The sequence below is a fragment of the Pterocles gutturalis genome, unplaced genomic scaffold (assembly GCF_000699245.1).
Source record: "Pterocles gutturalis isolate BGI_N339 unplaced genomic scaffold, ASM69924v1 Scaffold52211, whole genome shotgun sequence".
Taxonomy (NCBI): domain Eukaryota; kingdom Metazoa; phylum Chordata; class Aves; order Pterocliformes; family Pteroclidae; genus Pterocles; species Pterocles gutturalis.
Window position 1 is genome coordinate 147 of NW_010104942.1, and position 20581 is coordinate 20727.

General features: G+C 37.6%; 1 protein-coding gene across 1 annotated transcript; it reads right to left on the bottom strand.

Annotated features, from left to right (window-relative positions):
- Positions 1–1589: 1589 nt before the first annotated feature.
- Positions 1590–19723, bottom strand: MPP3 (membrane protein, palmitoylated 3 (MAGUK p55 subfamily member 3)). The gene is made up of 18 exons (XM_010087199.1): positions 19610–19723; positions 18257–18375; positions 17692–17769; positions 16571–16651; positions 15898–16035; positions 14866–14947; positions 12972–13057; positions 11410–11484; positions 10895–11091; positions 10360–10424; positions 9307–9327; positions 7543–7584; positions 6964–7122; positions 6169–6249; positions 4678–4771; positions 3750–3858; positions 2749–2871; positions 1590–1815 (listed from the first exon to the last, which is right to left on the bottom strand). Exons 1-18 carry the CDS (start codon positions 19632–19634, stop codon positions 1636–1638), a joined length of 1755 nt encoding a protein of 584 aa, XP_010085501.1. The 5' UTR covers positions 19635–19723; the 3' UTR covers positions 1590–1635.
- Between the last annotated feature and the right edge of the window lie 858 nt (positions 19724–20581).

A 20581-nucleotide genomic window follows, 5' to 3' on the forward strand; every position in this document is an offset into this window, starting at 1 on the left:
TTATTATTTTGAACATTTATTCTCAAAAATAATCGGTATTTGAATTTAATTCTCAGTTATGTAACAACAATATTACCATTCCGGTCAGTTATTTCAACACCACCTTTTAGCAAAGCATTGTAATTACAAAACCATACCCCACAGCTATCATGTTATTTTCTGAAAATAAGCCTGCAGTAACTGGCTATTGCGTTTTGCTTCAGTTCTAGACTGTGAACTGAATAAACTATTAGGCTGCCTGAGTTTTAATTTCAGTATTTTCACCAAATGCTAAAGCAGAAGCACACTCTCAGGCCTGACATTACTTCATTAATAGTTTCCAAGAAGAATCCATGCCTAGCTGCAGTAGGTGCTTTGTAGTACTTCAGGAGCCAGATCTTCCAGAACTCAAGAGGATCACAGTTCTCTTCCCTCTACTTTCCTCCCAAATCAAGTACTAATTTTCACCACAAATACGGAAAGCAAATACCAGATGAGCCAAACTTTGAGATTAGTTTCACTGCTCAACCAATCTTTATAAAAATATGTCCTTGTCCCAAGTATCCATTTACCAGACAAGTATTACACTTATGATATTACTTGCAAAAGGACTACAGCAGCGGAGTCAGCGACAAGGCATCATCCAAGATGTGGATAAAGCCCTTTCATTTATTTTTTAACGGTCCAACAATAATCATGTATCTCCATGCATGTGCCTGCTGGTTGGACAATTTAATACTTGGAAGGGGGAGACAGTAACAGAAGAGTCTACCTTCTAACTCTTAATTTTTTAAAAGCATACATTGTTTCATTTGGAGGGAGGTTTGCTATCCCAAGACCCACCAAAGAGAAATTTAATTACTTAGCTGTACAGGACACAAATTTCCAGGTTTGGTAATTCCACACTCCTCCTTCACTGCAGGTTAAGCAGATGATGCCAAGCCTTACCGTCAATTGAGAAGTGCCTGATGGCTTTCATCATGTGATTTCACACATACGTATGCTACACAGTGCAGTAAGGTGGAAAGAATACACAGCTCACATGAGTGTTTTGGCACAGCTGGTTCAGCACCGTACAGATGCTGCAGCTTGTTGGCTGTCCTCAGGACTTGTCAGTCTGTAGGTAGTACCACAGTAACACGTTACATTCTGCAGCCAGTTCAGACTTTGCTAGTTGCACAGCATATGCCTGATTTTTAAATTCTACTCCACTCCTGGGGAATAATGTCTGCATTTCTTTTATTGTTCTCTAACTGTGCAACATTTTCCACCGCCTTGTCCTCACTCACCTATCTCCTTAAAGGAAAAAAAGCATCCCAGAACTTCTCCAATGCCCTCAACCAATCATTTCCAGAATAATCCACAATAACTACACATGTCAGCCTTAATGGTTTAATGATTAAGACATACACTTGGCTGTATTGGTATGCACTAGACATTACTGATGTAACTCCTCTCCTTTGTTATCCATCCAATCTTTTACTGATCTGTTTAGTCCGAGTATTCACTTTTAAATGACAGCTGCTATTCAAGATTTTGATTCAGGGAGGCAGTGTCAGTTTCTGACTTTGTTTAGTTTTCTCATAGAGTCTTTATGTATTACCTTCTAGACAAGACTTTTTAATACAATCTTTCCCTTAAATAGATAATAACAAGTTATGACCTAACCCAGTTGACCGGCACCCAGAATGAATCCTTGTTTAGTTTCTCTAACACAGTTTTCAGCTGATTACACGCGCTCTGGAGATCTTCTTTCACCAGTACAGTGTCAATTAAATGGCCATACTGCTCTTCAATGAATGCTGCTGAATTAATAATTTCCTGCTGTTCTTCATCCTGCTGATCAACACAAAAAGATGGTATGAAATTTACAGCATGTCTTTTTAGTTACTAGCATTTTGAAGTATATTAACATAGTAAGTCATTACTTTAAAAGGAAATTAAACGAGCTGCTATTAGGAAAGGGCATGTAAGGTAACATCAAGCAGTGGTATGCTACTGCTGGAATTTGGTAGGCTGTTTCACAAATGCAAGAGATGATAGGGAGGGAGAAAAAATCAAGTTGCAGGAGGGAAGTAAGATGGTGATACTGCATTTTATGAAGTTAGAGTCGCTGCCTAACCTAACACTTGAAAATCATACTCCTCAAAGTTGAAAAGGAATGCTGGGCCCACTGTCCCCAAGTTCAACAATTTTACGGCTTACATGAAAAACTTACCAAGCAAACTAAGTTCTGTTGCATGTAAATTCAAGTTACCCAAAGTACTGACACTATGCATTCTCTGTACTTCTGTTCACGTTTACACATCACCAATTTGCAGGTGGTCTAGGTTTGGTCCTTGTAAGACATCCACATGCTGCATTTTGTCTGTACCTGATTAACAGCCTGCGTGGGCGTGGCTCTGGAGGTATCAGGAGTAGGTCGCTACCCTTACCATTTGATGGGGCAGCTTATCAGAAATGTAAAATGATTAATAACTTATCTGAGTTCAGTAGCAGCTTCCCCTGCTGCAACCTTGAGTGATGTATGCAGATCCACATGGAAGACGTGAGCTTTGCTTCATGTTACTTAAATAGTAATCAAGTTTTAAGGGAGTCAAAAATCTCATTCTAAAGTTCCAGCTGAAAGGCTCTATGTGCACAGGACCCACTTAATGCCCCACTCTGACTCTTGCTGTCATAGAAGAGGAGCTCTTCCATATCATAGAAATGCTAGCCCAAATACTCCTTTCATGTCTAAAAAGAAGAGATTACAGTTAGAATACTTACAAGGGGGGCTGAAATTTCCTCTGAGATGGGAGATTTTAGTACATGTTTTTTCTTTTCTGGAACGAGAGGCTTCACAAAGATAACATAAGGCTTAAACTCAGGAGTCCTCAAGTGCTTTACTGCCTGTGAACAAATGTTTTTTGTTACATCATTTTAAAAAATATATATATTTTTTGTTACATGTCAATGATCTACTCAAGCTGGGTTCAACAGTTTCACTAGTTACACTGTGGTGTAAAGTCCTGTGTACTACACAGCTGACCACAGTAACATTTGCTCTTCAAAATTAAGGTTAATGTCAGTGTCCTGGCTAATTTACAACAGTACATGAGCTTGCCGGAGCATGGTCTAACTGCACACCTGCCTTGCTATGCATTGTGATACCAGGAAAAAGGACATGGCAGAAGATACTGAGAAATGTATAAAAAAATTGAACAGGCAAGTTACGGTTTGTTTTGCTTAAAGAGGCCAAATACTGGAAATTTTTAACCTGGAATTCATCTGAAGTATATTACAAGTCCTTTCCTAGCCCAGTTACAAAATCTGAATCAAAACTTCAAAGATAAACTCCCAGTGTGGAAGGATTAAGAGCAGGTATACTGGCACTGGTCACAACGCTAGCAATGCTTCAGAGGCTACGGGAGGGAACAAGCATGAAAACCCATCCACGCTCTTAAGTATTGTCTCTAGGACTTGAGCAGGCTAGGACAGTGATGCACATTTCTCCTACAGCAAGGGAAAAATCCCACCATGAGAACTGATAAAGTGTCATCTAGGCTGTATCAACGAGACACCTGGGAACGGTAAGCACTGCACTGCTTTGTAAAGAGGCCTGTGCAGCCTACCCAGCAGCCAGGCCACCTGCTAGAAACACAAGAGCATCATTGTTCCTTGCACAGCAAGCAGCCACAAGTGGTGAACATCAGATACACAGGCTGGCAGCCTAGTGTTCTTTTACTTTAGAATAGTATGCTTTCTTTAAAATAAGCTGCTGAACTTACTTCAGGAACCACATCCACCAAACAAACCTTCTTTTTGGCCATCACTGAGCGGATTGCCTCAAGACTTGTACCATACAGATTTTCTTTGTATTCTCCATGTTCCACAAATCTAGAAAGTCAATACATTTTTAAATGCCATCCACAAAGAGTATTTAACTTACAGCATCTGACAGAGGTTTCCTGAAGTCACAGTAGTCAAAACGGGGACGGGGGGAATGGCAGAAAACCAGGGGGAGGGGGGAAAGGGTTTATTTTTTCTGATTTTTTTTTTTTTCCCCTTCTCGTTGCTTAGTAGCAATAGTCTTCTTCGCATGTCTAATAGCTAATCAGCACAGCTGACAAACAGGGGAAGAAGCTGCATTAATTGAATTGACTGATGTTGAAGCCTAATCGAAGAAAGAGGATTTTTTTCACAAGAAATAGAACAAAGCTGGCAAGGAAACAGACTCCAATTCTTCCATCTTCTGGCAGACTAACCAAAAACCTGTACTTTCTGAAAACACACTCAATCTTACAGAAAGTTGTTTATATCCATGGATTGAGCCTACAACACTTTTTAAAGTGGACTTACAAATAAAATTTGTTATCCATAATATTAAATGGAGAATAACTAGGCCCAACTAAATACCTATTACTTTTACTAGCTTCAGTTCTGACCAAACATACTACTTATGATATGCAGGCTTAAATTCTAACTTATGATCCTCTTACTAGTCCTATGTTGTTTATACAACATTGCTTCTTACTAAATTTCTGAGTTCATGGTAACAGTCCAGACTGAATAAAGAGATTTTTACTTGGAAGCTGAACCCTTCTAATACAGCTAGTCCAACTTTACACCTGATTTTGGTATTCATATGATATAAGCTTTAACTAGCAATGTTTTTGAAATACAGTCTACTATGTCAGTATTTTAAAATTAACTCACTTGTTTTGCTGCACGTCTGTCTCAAATGATTGCTTAGAGACAAAATTGTATTCTACTCCCTCTTTCTCATGACTTTTCTTTGACCTGGTTGTATCTAGAAGAGAAGGGAAACAAGACGCAGAAGACAGATCAGCCTTTGCAAACAACTACATTTTCTCTGTTTAGTTCCAGTCACATTTTCATTACCTCAAACAAGGTAGTTACACACCAGCACATTCAAATTAACATAAAATAGAAAAAAATCTTTATAATTTGGTTTTAAACTCAATCTCAAAAATTGTAAGACCAAAATGAAGTTGTTTTGCTCCAAAGTGTGTTATAACTAACACAAAAATTAGGAGGCATACTTCTTACACCTGGTAGAAGCAATAGAGTATATCCTATGGAAAACAGTATCTCTTAACCATTTGGAATATTGGATTCTCTTTTCCTTTGAAACACAGAATATAGGAAATATATAAAGTCCTATTATGTTGCTTCTGAATTCAGAGTGAGAATAACCCTGGCAGTTTTCCCACACTACTGTGATGCTTACATAATTATGTGTGTCCCTTACCTTTCATGTCGTAATTTCTTTTAGTAACTTACTGTAGGAGAAGCTTTAGCGATCATTCTACAAATCTATGCCTGGCCATAAAAGTGAGGCCTGCTTTTTTTTGTGTGTGTGCGTTTAAATTCAATTAAAAATTAACCATATGAGTTCTCCTGCTCACTAATTGAATGTCTGCCTGACAGATGTTTATTGAAAGTCTTAAATAATATAAAAACAGTGCCCTCAATGTTAATTTTTTTGATTGTAAAAGTAGCTTGTTGGGAAATACAAACCGAGAGATTTTTGGTTTTGTCTCATTTTTTTTTTTTAGAAAATAATCCAGCAAAAAAATTTCAGTGTGTAGCCATGAAACCATGCAGGAGAATCACTAATTCTCTATGACTGTGACTGGCTTGTTTGAACAGCCTAGATATACTAATCAACAATTTATAATTTGTCTTGGCTTATGGCTGTCTTTAAAAATAAATAAATAAATTTAGCCAGTATGATATTACGAAGAAAAATCATCCTCTTTTAAACATCCATAATGTTTTGGCTGAATCTTAAGATACTAGTTTTTTACGCAAGTTCTTTTTACTATTTACAATCTTATTTTTTCTTCCTGTATTCAGTTTCTCATTTTTTTAATGGACACTGAGAAAATGCTATCTGTTCACTTGGGAAAACACAACTCAAAAAAATGAACTGAGCGGACAGAATTCCAAAGTGCACGTGTGCCAAGTTATGTAGTGATCTATTCAGCTATTAAGGACAAACATAGCATATTACAATGAGAAACATTATTTGAAGTACTTCTGAAATATGCATATAATCAAATAGTCACACAATTACCATTCATCAACACAAATTACCATTCATCAATGCAGCTAGCACTACTCTATTAGACAGCATTTACAAAATAAAGTGATGACACAGGAAAGTCAGTAAATTTTACTCACGTGGAACTGCAACACCATACTCCTGTGGGTTCTCTGACACAACCTTCTGCTTGAGCTCACTTAATTTGGCCCCCAAACAACCTAATAAAATAGAACTGACTGACAGATTTCTGTGTGGAATGAAATACTGCAAAGAGAATAAATAATATCAAACTAATAATATGATACTTGAAACCTGCACGCGAGACACCTCATGACCCCCCCACATTCTGCTTTGAAGAACATAATCAGGAACAAACTGAATCCTTGAACAGCTGTTGGACAAACATTTGTCAGGCACAAAGTCAGAAAATCTGTAATCTTAGCAGTCACTTTTATGAGATACCCTTGATTTCTGTGACATCCTGGGAAACTGGCTTAACACAAAGTTGTTACGTGCACTTGAATTAAAATTGCTTGCAAAATTTTGTTAGATAATTCTAACATCTACCTTTCCATCAATTGTTCTGACACCATAAGTATACCCTTGTTTGAGTGAGAACCAACGGAAAGTGAAGCAGAAAAATGAGAAATGGTCCTGCATCATTATTTTTAGAAGGATTTGGTGAGTTTGGTTATTTTGGGGGGTTTCCTTTGGTTTGTTGGTTGATTTTTTGTTTGTTTGTTTGTTTGTTTTTCATGTAATTTAAAAGAAAAGAACAACTTCTGACCAAAACCAGAGAAACCTTTAAAAAAAACCCCACCAGAACCACAAAAACCAAAGCCAAACACCTAAAGAAAGCCCCTTGGAGTACAGCTGATAAGGGAAGAGGGATATAGATATGTGAAAAATTTTGAACCAATTGTGCATCTTACCAATCAAAACCACCAGCCTCTGCTGTTCACCAGGCTGCTGCTGATATTTTGTGACTTCTTCATATGTTAGGAACTCTGCTGCCTCCGCCTGCTCTGCTTGCTTTCCTTCATTCAAATTGTTCTCTTTACGACTTAATCTAAAGCTTCTACGTAAACCAGCTGTAGATGAAAAAAGATAAACCATGTCTCCACTTATCCAGCTGAACAGGCATGAAAATTTAGAAGTAATCTGTCTTTGAATGCAAGTTACTCTCACAATTTTTTAAATAATCAAATTAGTTCACGTACACTAATCTTATAGATGAAAAATCTGCGTATCATTTAAAACCCAATCTATAATAAGACCCCCCTCATATCACCTTGAATTGCCAAGTGTTGGCTATGATGAAGTCCCATTATGCCTCTGCACAGAGATAATCTAGTTTACGAATGTATGGGATATTAACTCTAATGTAAATAGGCTAGTTTTTCTTTTTTAATGGGGGGTGATTTTTTGGGGGTGAGGTGGGGTGGGTTTTGTTTTTTTTTTTTTTTGCAGAGGCATTATCAGGAAAGAGGAAAGGGATTTTGGTTTCTCACCTATGTACTGTCCACTGAAATATCCTTCACAGTCACAGTCTTCTGTAAATTAAAAAAGGGGGGGTGGGGAAAGGGCACAAGGGAAAGGAGAGTGAGAGGGAAAAACGGAGATTATTTAGTGCCTGCGATACGAGTCTGGCTCATTGGTGAGGGAAGGAGAAGTTTTATATCCTGCATTATATGCACATGCTTTTCTAAAATATTAATGACACAAAAAATTATTTGCCTTGGCTAGTGGTTTATATTTTTAAAAATCCTTGATGTCGATATTACATAAGAGGATTTTACATATTGGTATCTATGGTTCCCAGAATTTATGTTCTTCAGCATTCATTACATTTGATTGGTGCTGCTGCTGAAGTATAATATTCAGACTTAAATAAAAAAGAAGACTCCACAAACACAGAGCTCTTTTTTTAATGTATGACTTCATAAATGTGTATGATTGTGTAAGAATATTGTCCCTTCTGACATTTCAATACCATCTGAGCTTCAAAAAAGGGTATCAGAGATGACCAAAACATCAACTCTAAAACACCTTAATTTTGACCAAGTTAAATTATCATTGCTTATTAATTCCTTATTAAAAAGGTAAAGATTTTATGCTTTTGTCGTACACATGTATGTAAAATAATATGCAAATCTATGTTAAAAAAAGCCAACCTACCCCTCCGAAAACTATGGCCACCCCCAAGGCCCCTAAAAGTATGCAAAATAGAACCATGATACTTAGCTGAAAAACACTATACTGCAATCCTAAGACAAATACCAAATTCCAATACTTCCTGAAGCAGGGCTACCTGGCTTGTTAAAATTTAGGCATCTGTGCCCTGCAATATCCACAGAACTCTACTCATTTTAAGAAGGTGCATGGTTCTGGGACAAGCACAACCATAGGCAAAAATATATGCAGCTTAAACCTTTAACAAAATGCACCAAACCAGAGAAAGAGCTTTATTTTTTAACGAGTAGTTGCATGCAGGTATGTAATTAAGCAATACCAATGTATACTCATAAAACATTATACCTACACTAACAGAAGATACCAGTAGCAATACGCGCCTATCCATAGCTAAGATCAGAGCTTCTGTTGTTGAAGGTAGGCTCTGGTTTCACAGTCGCACTTCAATAGGGTATACCAGTCACAGACAGCTAATTATAGAATATGATTAGTACTTTCACCAAAGTTGATGGAATACAATACTTGGAATATTATTCTCAAGAAGCATGTATAATGTTAAAAAAAAAAAAAAATCACAGCATGCAGAATTCAACAGAAAATACCTGATATTTGGAAAGGCATGTGGTACATATAAAACTGCATGAGCCCAACACAGTTGCTCATAATGAAAATAACACAGAAAACAGTCCAAATGAACAGTGAAGAAAAATCAATTTGGATTGATACAGATGCTCTAGAAAGTTAAACCCCAGTATTTATTTCTTTTTCTTTTTTTTAAAAATACCAGATACAAAGACTGCATTTAACTTGCAACTCTTTCAACCTCACACAGAAACCTACGAAACATGTAATTACATATCAGAAGACACAAATCTTTTCTCTTGATTCAGGAGTAGATTTGGAAGTTACCATTACCTAACTCATCAATCCAAATTAAATTAGTTTAAATAATAACTCAGGATTAAAATGCTGTAGGAACAAGCTAGATCTACTATTCCCTTTCCTTGGGAGCTTAGCAAGTATTTTAGAAAATGCATTGGTTGTTTATATTCAGATAGAAAATTAGTTAGCAGAGTACCTACCTTTATCAGAAGACTGATCATCTGTAGTTAGCATGAAAGGCAGAGTTGGTATGACATTAAAAGACTGGCAAATGACTGAGTAAAATTAGAGGGAATGGAAAGGAAGGTTCTTCTGGTCTGATTTGCTTAATGGGCTTTTCTATCTTTACATGCCTCCTAACACTGCATGTAATGGAAACTAATTTGGAAAAGTTTCTTTTAAATCAGTAACGCTATTTTATAATTTGGTTGAGCATCTTCTCTCCTCTTTGCAGCATAAGAATACCTGTATCTCTTCATGAGATGTGCCATGCACCACAGGTCAGAAGTTCACTTATATCACTGAAGACGGACAATTTCCACATTCCTAGTCTACATGAGGATGGCACTCCTAGCACAATGTCTGGCTTGACACAGTCACAGGGCTGCCCTCCACATCAATAACAGCTGTGCTGAAGTACCCAAGAGCAACACCAATGTTGCAGAATGTCTTCTGCTTTTCATTCCTGACAAGCAATTTCATCACAAGTAGCAGTTTTTGTGTGAATAATACACTGACAGAGGCTTCAGAGCTGTAAACAAGAATCACTTTAAAGTCTACTTAAGACCACCTCTGTAACTGCTAAGCCTGAAATGCAGATGGTATTGCCAGCTTCAGTGATTTTTATCCTCCTTAAAGCTACAGTTTATTTTCATATGAGTTTAGAGCCATTTCATACCCTTATGTAAGAATTCCAAGAGGTGTGCGTTGGGTTATTTTTGCAGCTTTCAAGTTTCAAACCACAGAAAAAAACGTGAACACTAGCAAATTTTAAAGCATCTAAGCTATGTGTACAGCCTCACATTCTGGGAAGTAGGAAGAGAGGGACAGTCGTGCGTTTTGCAAACAACAGGCACTAGCCACACTGGATAAAGCTCAACCCAAAATCCTCTCATGTGGCAGCTTGTATCCATGCAAATCAATCAATGTCAGATTCCACAAAACATATTCGGACACATCATTACTGAAATAACCCAAAAATACTCAGGAGTTGGTATCAACTAAGACATCACTGAAGGAACAGAACAACTTACATAATGGTTTCTTAATTGTTCTGGGATTCTGCAGAGTGCCTATCGTTCTTCTGTAAGTCAGCCGTCTAAATAGAAAAATAATTACAGGTTAGCTCTGTAAGCTCAGAATTATACAGAACTTATGGCATGTTACACATATAGCATTGAAAATAAAGAATGAAATAGTGGTTTTCCTTGAAAAATATAAAATGTCTCTGATTCAACATTTTAAAATACCTTTTTTTTTTTAAATACAATAAATCTTATACTATGGAAACACAAGTCTGTCAAATACAGTGTCTCCACAAGCCACGAGGGTCCAGAGACTGATATTCCACATTTCATTTCATACGTGTTTGTTTGGCAAGTGCTTCTGTCCTCACGCTACAAAGCATAAGTCAATGGCAAACTAGCCAAGGAAAGCAAGGAAATTTATTATATAGTTGGAGAAGATAGAGGTTGACCCTGCCCTTCATCTCCTGTGAAAAAAAAGCAGCATGAAATGAGTGCGACACTATATGTGTGGAAAAAAAATCTGTAACCTTCATTGACAAACCTTTCTTGGAACTGTTTTGAGGGGATCAAGCCTGCTCTGAGGTTGGTATCTCCAACACGCTTTGCTTGCCACCATGTGGGATCGTCCTGGCTTACAACTTCTAGGACGTGTCGTCTCTTAAATGGCAGCCCAGCCTCCTGGCAAGGAATGGCTCTATCTTCTTTGGGATTATAGCAGAAAAGTGCCCTCATAAACACCTTTAAAAGAAAGCAACATCCTTTCTTCTTGTCCTATTTTGAATTTCAAACTACTTTTAAAAGGCTTCCCCAATGCTTACACTGCTAACTATACATACTCTTCATCTCTCCTTTGTGTTTTACATACTCAAAAATACTGAAACCTAGCAAGCTGCATCTGTATTTTGACTTACACAAAAAAATAAACTACTATCTTTTCAGTTCAACTATAGGTCTGTGACACTCCACACTGGAACAGCAGGAGTCTTGCATTTACAGAGATATCACAATTGTGTAAATACGAAAATGCATGCTTCAGCACTTCACTAAGTTGCGTACCTTGTTGTCTTTTAGACGATCTTCTTCTTTGACAGCTGGAATTATTTTTAATGTTATTGCTCCCTGAGACTGAGCCTGAGAAAGACAGAAATGTTTTTTACTTTGAAAGCAGAAAAAGGACACAACGCAGACTATTCAAAGTTCCAGTTTAGGAGCTAGTATCTGTGTCTTCTTCTCAGAACTTTAACAGGCCAAGCTAATCCACTGTTTTAACTTTATTACACAGACTATAATGATGTTCCATGAATCCTCCGCAACAGTGTCTTCCTCATGGAGACATCCACAGTAACTACTTGGCTAGAACATATTAGGGCGTGCAATAATTCCTTTATTTGCTTTCAGCAACTGCATTAATTTCTGGATTACAGTTCACAGGGTGTGAAATACTTTTGTGGCCTTTAGTATGATACTAACTAAAGTTTTTGCAGACTAACGATTTTAAAGCGCTCCTTTGAAAAATAGTGGCTGTTTAGGGTGAAATATAAAAATCTACAAAGTAAACATCTACTTCCACTCTAAAAATCTTTGCTAGTAAATTTCAATTATTAGTTACAGTAAATTAAAAAGCACTTCTAGGTGCTTCGGAAATCTAGAATAGATTTATCTACTTTAGATGCCTTATTTTGGATGAGATTGTGTCCTAGAGAAGCCTGCTATTCTGCAGATTAAAAAGGAAATCCGGACCATCAGCATGGACTAACATTTGTAGCTCTTACACAAAAAAATAAACTGAGAAAGGGAAACCACTACATTGCAGGCATTTAAAACAGGACAGATGAACAGCATCGCAGGATCCCCACAAATAAAACTTTACACAGTATTTCAAGATACAATTTTGATCCTCTCCTCCCCAAGTTAAAAGCAGTCATTCTCCTTAGGATTATTTTGATCTAAATCTAAATTAGGTATTGGAATCAATGCCAGATACTTCAGTCTTCTAGTGTTGCCATTCCTCTTACTGTGTCCTTAACTCCACTCCACACCAAGACAAAGGAGAACCAAGCCACAAGAGGGGAGTCAGAAACAAATAAGCGTAAGAGCTACGACACTTCCTGCAACACAGCTGGCTGACCACAGATGTGGAGGTCCAGAAAGAATTACCAAGACTTGTGGGCATTAATGTTAGAAAAGCTTGAAGCAAGAATTCGCTAATGTTGCAAGGAATCTGCTGGTAAAGAACAGACTGACAGCTCTACTGGACACACAGCCGAGACTTTCTTCAGCTTCCTAACATACTGTACCATGAATAAACTGCTTATCTTCTAGGAAAGCACTTTTAATTTGCAATTTGCTTGTCATAAACAAAGCATGAAAGGGAAGTTCTTGACAGAGCAACATGCAACTTTGTATCTCACTTGGTACTAATTCAGTTCACAAAAGCTTCTGAAGCCAAAAGGAGAAGACTAATCCACTGGGAGAAGAAAAACTCTTAATGCAAAGATAAGCAGGGATTGCATCTTTTAGCTCTATACATATTTTAAATTCATTGTCAAATTTCATCATCTGTTGTAATTACTGGATCACCCAACAGAAAAGATATTGAAATGAAAATCAGTGCAGACCAAAATCTGACTTATTTCTTCTGGACGTTTGTGAAGCACAGTAATACCATTGACTTCTCTTAGTTCATCTCCGACATGGACAAGACCTGAAAAGATGGTAAGTAAATTAAAATAAGTCTACAGACAGGACAGCACTGCTCCTCTGATGTCCAACCTAAGTCAATAGCATGTACCTTCTCTCCTCCCTCCCCCAGATTAATGGATTTCCCACTAGAGCCAAGTGCCTTTGTTAGCTATGTGCTCTGAAGTCTTGCACCATTATTCCGTATGATATTGTTTTCATGCAGCATAGTTTCATAAGAGACCAGTGTGGAGATAGAAGATACTCTGGAAAATCACTGCCTCTATATTTGCATCAGCACTAAGAATGCACAACTGGACTGGTTTCATGAGGATGATCAAATCTTGCAGTCAGGAGACACACCGCTGACTGTAAAGGCAGGAATGACATGGCCATCCACTGACAGATCAACACTACATGGTCCCAGAAAGAACGCTGGACTAATTTTTTTTAAACAAGCCATGAAGATGCTCTTACAAGTTTTAGGTTTGTTTATCCAGGTCAGTAATAAATGTTGTATTTGCGTTATAGAACTACTGTTAACTGACACAAAAGGATTTCTCAGTAAAACTAACAGAAAACAACACGATACACTGAATAAACCAAAATACTAGATTAAAGGTTAAAAGCAGTCTTCTTTCTTCTGAAGCTTAGACCTACTTCTCCCATCTCTGTCGCCACTTTTTCCTAGCAGCTATTTTAGAGAAAAACATATCTAATTAAATTAATAGATTACTGATTAAATACAGAAATGCTCAGTGCACGCTCTAGTCATTTTGCATTATATTTCACAGAACCACAGAATGGTTTGGATTGGAAAGGACCTTAAAGCTCGTCTAGTTCCAACCCCCCAGCCATGGGCTGGGACACCTTCCACTTAGACCAGGTTGCTCAAAGCCTCATCCAACCTGGCCTTGACCACCTCCAGGGATGGGGCATCCACAGCTTCTCTGGGTAACCTATGCCAGTGTCGCACCACCCTCACAGGAAAAAATTTCTTAATTATATCTAATCTAAATCTACACTTTTTCAGCTTAAAACCATTACCCCTCGTCCTATCACTACACTCCTCGACAGAGTGCCTCCCCATCTCTCCTATATGCCCCCTGTAAGTACATTTATCAGATTACACTATTTGAAGGATAACTATCAAGAAGAAAGCTGTAATTAGCTAATATTTTTTCATCACAGTAATTCATTAATTTTGGGATTGCATTACTTGTGTATTAAAAAAAGTGCATGAGGCTTGGAGTCTATAAATCTTGTATAAGGCCAATTCAGCTTATTTAATAAAATCTGGATGATCACTTTCTAGAAACTGGAAGGTCAAATACTTCATGAATTAACCCTGTGGATCCTGACAGCGTGCTGAATGACATCCTAGGCACAGAAGTCTCTCCTGCCACTAAACACCAGAAATTCAGTTGTCAGGGGAGCATACCATGTAGGCTCCCTTTACAGTCAATAATGAAGAAGGGCAATTCCTGCAGTGACATATCCCATTTTAAACCTCGTTGGGATCATCTGTTCTCCAGCAAAGAGAGAGTCCCTCTCCCTCCATTGGCTACACAGAAAGCCTACATACTAGTTCACACCTGACATCTAACAGTTGACTATTAAGATTTCAATAGGCTATTATCTTTTTTTTACAAAACTGTCTATACATCTATTAAACAGTTGTGTCCAAAGGACTCATTTTGGAATGAATAATTATCAGATTTAGAGATTATTGCTCTAGGTATGTGAATACAGTATGTGCGTCCATGCGTAATTTTGGAAATTTTAAACAATTTACAAATGCAATTTTAAATCCTCTTTTCTTCAGAAATTTACCACTGCGATCAGCTGCACCACCTCTCATGATCCTTGCTACAATCACAGCTCCTGTATGCTCATCTCGTCTGATGGTAGCTCCCTGAAATAAAACGTACCCCCGCCAAGAAACCATCATAAGACACTTGCTTAGAATACAGTGAGCAGTGAAGTAATGTGTAAGTTAATATGTTTTTAAAACTGGAATTTCTTCTATAAATTTTCTCTTCCTCCTTGACAATTTTCACCATTATTCAACTTTTGCCTGGGCCCACGCCATGTGATTGTGGGAACGTGCACACAGCTTCCCTTCTGCCGACTTTGCTGAGTGCTTACACTACCTACATTATTGTGGTCATTGAAGCCATTCAAGTGTGCAAAACATAATTTCTTACAAGCTTTCTCTGTGTCTTCTGAACCTTTATACAATATAGCCAGCACTTTTACATATAAAAGCAAGGAAAGCCAAGTAATTAGATTTTTTTTTTGTCTTCTCCTACCTCTGCTGGCAATATAAAGCTTTAATCAGGAATTAAGTCACTGCTCTCTTCTACTACCATCATATACAAAAAGCACTTTAGCAGATTTCTTCCCTGATGCAATTGTTTTTTCTGAGGAAATAAATTATTCCATTTCCACTTGTATAAAATTAGTATCCTGTCAATATAATGATGCAATACAGCTATCAAACATACTCTTACCATACATCACTGACTTTCATGCAAATGAAGGTATTAATTAATTGAATGTTAACTACAACATAGAAAGAATTAATACGTGTAATAAGCATCATGGCTTCAACATGTATCGTTTCGTCAGAGATAGTGTTCCCTGCATTAACTGGCATTATAAATCCACGTGCATAAAGCATCTCACGGAAAATTGTAAAGGTGTATTTACCGAAGTTTTCCTTTTATGTTATTTCACTAGCTTCAGAACACTCCTAGATTTTGCAGATTATTTGACAACATCTTAAATTAACTCCTCCATACTCACAATAATGCTTTTGCACTACAGAGTTTTATGACTAGAGATGGGTTATCTTATACATACCAAGGGTTCTTTATTTTTCACTAGCCGAACAATTTTCAGTGATTCTTCATCAAAATCATCATCAAAGTTATCGGGTAGAGGCGGAAGGACTGGATCAAAGTTCTTCAGTGCTACAGTGTCATGTACTACAAGCATTGCCTGAATAAACAAAACAAGAAACAGTCATGTAATGTAATATTACAGTTTCCAGTTCTCATGTTTCCAACATTACAACAAACTTCAACTTCCCCCTTCCCATGCTCACCCTAAATCCCCCAAAAAAGACTTAGCAATTACCTTATCCATCATGTAAACTATATATTGGTATATGTTGATATTTAAAAATAAATGCAGGCAACAGCAAAGCTCAGCCTAAAGAAACTTATAGAATGGAGGTGGACTATGGAAAGCAAAAAGTAGAGAAATGGTATCATTTTCTTCTCTGCTCCCTCAGAAGATATTAAGGAGGGGAGGGAAGACAACATGGTGCATTATACATGAAACGCCTATGCTGTCTTCTCAATACCCGTCACATCCTAAAACCTGTGCAGGAAATCACAGTGGAATAGAACTACGGGTTGGAGGAGGTTTTTCCTTTCTCTTCAGGACTCTCTGATCTAACTTTTCCATTACAAACTGTTCTATTGGAATTCTGCAAAGGAATTTCGTTAAGGTCTCTGGGTGTGTTTTTTACCCTGAGGTGTGGTGTTGACAACAGCTGAAGTAGCTCTTTTTCTTCGTTATTCACTGGTGCAGTCTGCAATTCTTCTATTACCTTTAAAATAAAAATTTACACCCTCAGAATTAAAGAAGTCCACCAAATAAGATCACATGTTTGCAAGTGGGTGTTTCTGGTGAGCATTTGCTAACTTTTATCATCCTTTAAAGTAGTGTGCGCAGATCAAAACCAATCCTAATCAACAGTGCATGAATCCTAAAAGAAATGAAAGCTTCTTCATCTGTTTTACTTTTATTAGATACTGCAGGAAGACCTCATCAGAAATCAGGATCCTAGACCCTAAACATATACTTCGAGAGTGATTCTGCCAATACAACTTCAGGAACAAGTTCTGAAATTTTACATTTTATATGGAATCCATAAGTGATAGGTGAAACAACACTCTTGTGCTTGTACTGTGATAAAGGAGTTTAATCTTCTGGGTAACCAGGTAGCATTAACCATGTGGAGCATGCAACAGAAGTTCCCTTGTTCCCCTGCAAAGCCTGGATACTAAAATATGCCCTGGAGTCTCAGGACTTCCAAACAAAAGATTAGAGAAATAATGAGAAATAACGGAAGCACTTCTACACTAGCCTGCTTGGGTGGGAGGAGAGAGAAGGTGGGGGGAAGGAGAGGAGGTAGTAAGAAGGGCTTGAGGCAAGAGAGATTTCCTTTCCCTGTAAAGGGTTCTAGATAGGGAAGCCATATAGTCCTGTATAAAACTTCTCCTCTGTTGTTTAGAAGACAGTAATTCTGTATGACTTGACAGGCAGTAGTGCCAAAAGTTTTACGGAGGCAGTAAGCTATTTGTGGGAAAGGGCAGAGGGGTGTGCTGCAGGTTAAGATGGGGCAGTGGGTTCTTCTGGCTTTGTGAAGGCAGGAATTCTAGCTCCCAAACCTTCCACAGCCCTTTGCTACAGTTTGGAAGGAAAAAGGTGCAAGTCACTTGCAAAGAGCTGTCAAAGGCAGTAAAAATTTCGCTTCTTCAGACATGTGGCAAGTTACAAACAGATCTGCAAAACTGCAAAGCTTTGAGTTGTTACAAAAGCAGGCTTAAACAATAGAAAAATAAGGAGACAGGAATTTTTACTCACATCTTCAACTAATCCTGCTGCACTATGTATAACAGGAGTTGGACTCTGTCTTTCATAATGACGGAGTTTTTCATGAATCTGAAAAAGATTGTTCAGGTATATTACCACAGAGAGATACAAAACTTCCTAAATACACCTACATGGGAATATTTTTATATTTAAGGAATATAATTTTTATGAGGTAAGTATCAGAAAAATAACCTCTCTTGAGGTTATTTTTGTCTTGTTTAGGAGTCTTTTAGTTTTCTTTTTGTTCATGCTAGTTTCACAGTCAGAATATCAGTTAAAACTTTAGCAGCATAAGGGAAAAAAGCCATTTCACACTGCTTGTTAGCTACGGGGCACTGTATCTGCATTTTGGCAATCAAGGTAGAAATGTTTTTTCTGAACAAAATATGTTAACTGTCAACAAATTGTTAATTTTTTGTGCTTAAATACATGCGTGCTTTGGTCAGTACAAAGTCTACAAAAAAATAAGCTTTGGCAAAGTAAATGGTTGCTAAATCAAGGAAATGGAGAGTAAGTAACTTGTAAGAAAAACGTAAGTTCATAAATGAACTTTTACCTTCATCAGGTAGCCGAGACTCTTTTCACTGAAGACGTTCCTAAGGAATCCCATTTCCTCTTTATGATTTGAATCAGGTCTTAGCTGAGATGTCAAAAGGGCCAAAGTTTCATGCAATCCTAAGTTTAAATTCAAGACAGAACAAAAGCTTTATAGATGGGATGTCTCATGGGACCTTCTATTGCAGACTTAACATCAGCTACATTTACTTGGGTACCATCTTGGTGATCATTAAGTTGGCAGAGAGATTTGTGCTTATCTTCCACTATTTTGTAACGCTCCCTTCTTAAGCAGCAAACACAGCTTAAGATATAACATATATCATATTACGGCAAAAGCTACCAAGGCAATACATATTTTTAAAGACATTACTTTTGAAGTATCCCCTTTCATGTTAATTACCCTTTGTTTCTAGAACAACTAGCCCTCTAACAAACTTTCAGTTATTACAGTCCCACAGCAGACTCACAAAATGACTGAACTACCTCCTTTGTTGCACAGTTACCAGCTCTACTTCCCCAGCAACTTTGCTTACAAGTGTTATCTTGCCCTTGCTACCTCTGAGGAATCTGTTAGAAGTCAGGTCTGACCAGGAGGAAAGGACTGCTGTATATTTCCACTGCAGTGGAAGCAAAACTTGTGGCTACTTTTCCAAGAAGTGCTTAATCATCAATATCCCAATTTTGCAGTGCACAGGGCCAGACAAACGTTAGGTTTTTCCTGATGAATCATGACTGGGAAAACAAAAACAAAAAAACCAAACCAAAACAAAACAAAATATAAAAAGGGGGGGAACCAAAATCTGCTCCTTTGGCTATTCTCTCCATGAACTTTAGAGTGCATTTGGATCCAGGAGTCTCAAACTCACTTCTGCTTTAAAACTCAGTACCATTAGCGTATATGACTTCACCGTGGTTAGCATACTGGAGAAGCTGGTTAGCAAGCCTTGAATGACATAGCTGTTTTTTAAGTCAAAAGGAAGAGTATTAACAAAGCTTTTTATTCAGAAAATATCAAGAAGTGGCACAGCGAGCAGCAGAGATAAAAGAGCTGATCTTCAATAAGCATGTGCAGAAGCCAGTGTTATACTAAGAGGTCCAAGTTTGTCTGTAGGAGCCTCTCTACCAGCATATCTTCAGAGGCTCTAATGTAATGAAACTAAGTGACTAACTTTATTCATTTCCAGCTTTTATACTCCCTCCTTCCATGTATTCTTTTAGGTAATTGCTAAGAAATCTAGTTGAACTACTTTAATTCTATTTTATTTAACTCCAGTTTGAATTCATGTCCTGTGTGAAACACATACACAAAGATTTCAGTCACCAGTGTATTGAAAGAATGGGGATTCGTTACCTGAGTCTTCCGAAAGCACTGGCATGGCTTTGTTCTTAATCTTAGAGACAAATGTTCAACTTAAATCAACACGATTGCTTCTTCTTTCTAGACTGCGATTCAGAGGCAGTCCTGAAATGAACAAAGGTAAGACCAAAGCTCAAGCATGCAAGAAAAATGGCAATCATGTAAAAATAATAAATTCCTAGTACACCTTTCTCTCGAGTGTTCAGTTTAACCTGAATCAGGCAGAGTCCTGCAGTTATTCTAGCATGCAAGTAATAACATGAAAAATGTTCTGTTATATATCATCTTGGATAAAGCTGATGCTGAAGAGAGCAGATGTTCCCCTATTCTATTCTATTCTCAAGACAGTTTTAGAAGGCCCAAGTAACTGACAAGACAGAAAAGAAAAAAGCATGCTGCAGAATGTATGTCTAAAAGCACCAACAAATACCTCATGCCCAGAAATAGAGCATGTAGGAAGCCATCACAAGATGTTCCGGACCATCCTAAAAGCACACCTCAAAAGGAATTTACATCCCCCTGGCATTCTGATGCAGTCAGAATTACATGCAACTCATTAAAGCTAGGAGGAGTGCCACACCATCTACCTTGCTCATGGTTGACACAGGAATCTACAACAACAAGGCTACTTCCATTGCTTATAAATTCCATTAGATGCTTTTTTTATTGCTGATTTTCCTTGTCACTGAGAGCAAATGACTCCAAAGCAACTTCATTTCAAACTGCAAAACTGAATCTACGCTTACAATCGCCAGTCCAAGACGAAACACTTTGTGTGTTCCAGTGCATTTAAAATCTCGGTCATGCTCACAATATCCACAGACTAATGCTTGCAAGAAAATAAACAGCCATAACAGCACACAGAAAGGATTAGAAAGAAAAGCGGGATACTCCAATTCTTTACTAAATGTGATAAAGGATGCTCCTTTTTTTTTCCTATTTGTAGATAACTCTGAATTTTGATTG

Excerpts from the sequence above, each read along its gene's own strand:
- MPP3 (XM_010087199.1), bottom strand. The coding sequence starts at position 19,634 with ATGCCAGTGCTTTCGGAAGACTCAG. Across the intron at positions 18,376-19,609 it reads AGTGCTTTCGGAAGACTCAG|GATTGCATGAAACTTTGGCC; the intron begins GTAACGAATCCC and ends ATTTAAACTTAG. Across the intron at positions 7,585-9,306 it reads TGATCAGTCTTCTGATAAAG|AAGACTGTGACTGTGAAGGA; the intron begins GTAGGTACTCTG and ends TTTAATTTACAG.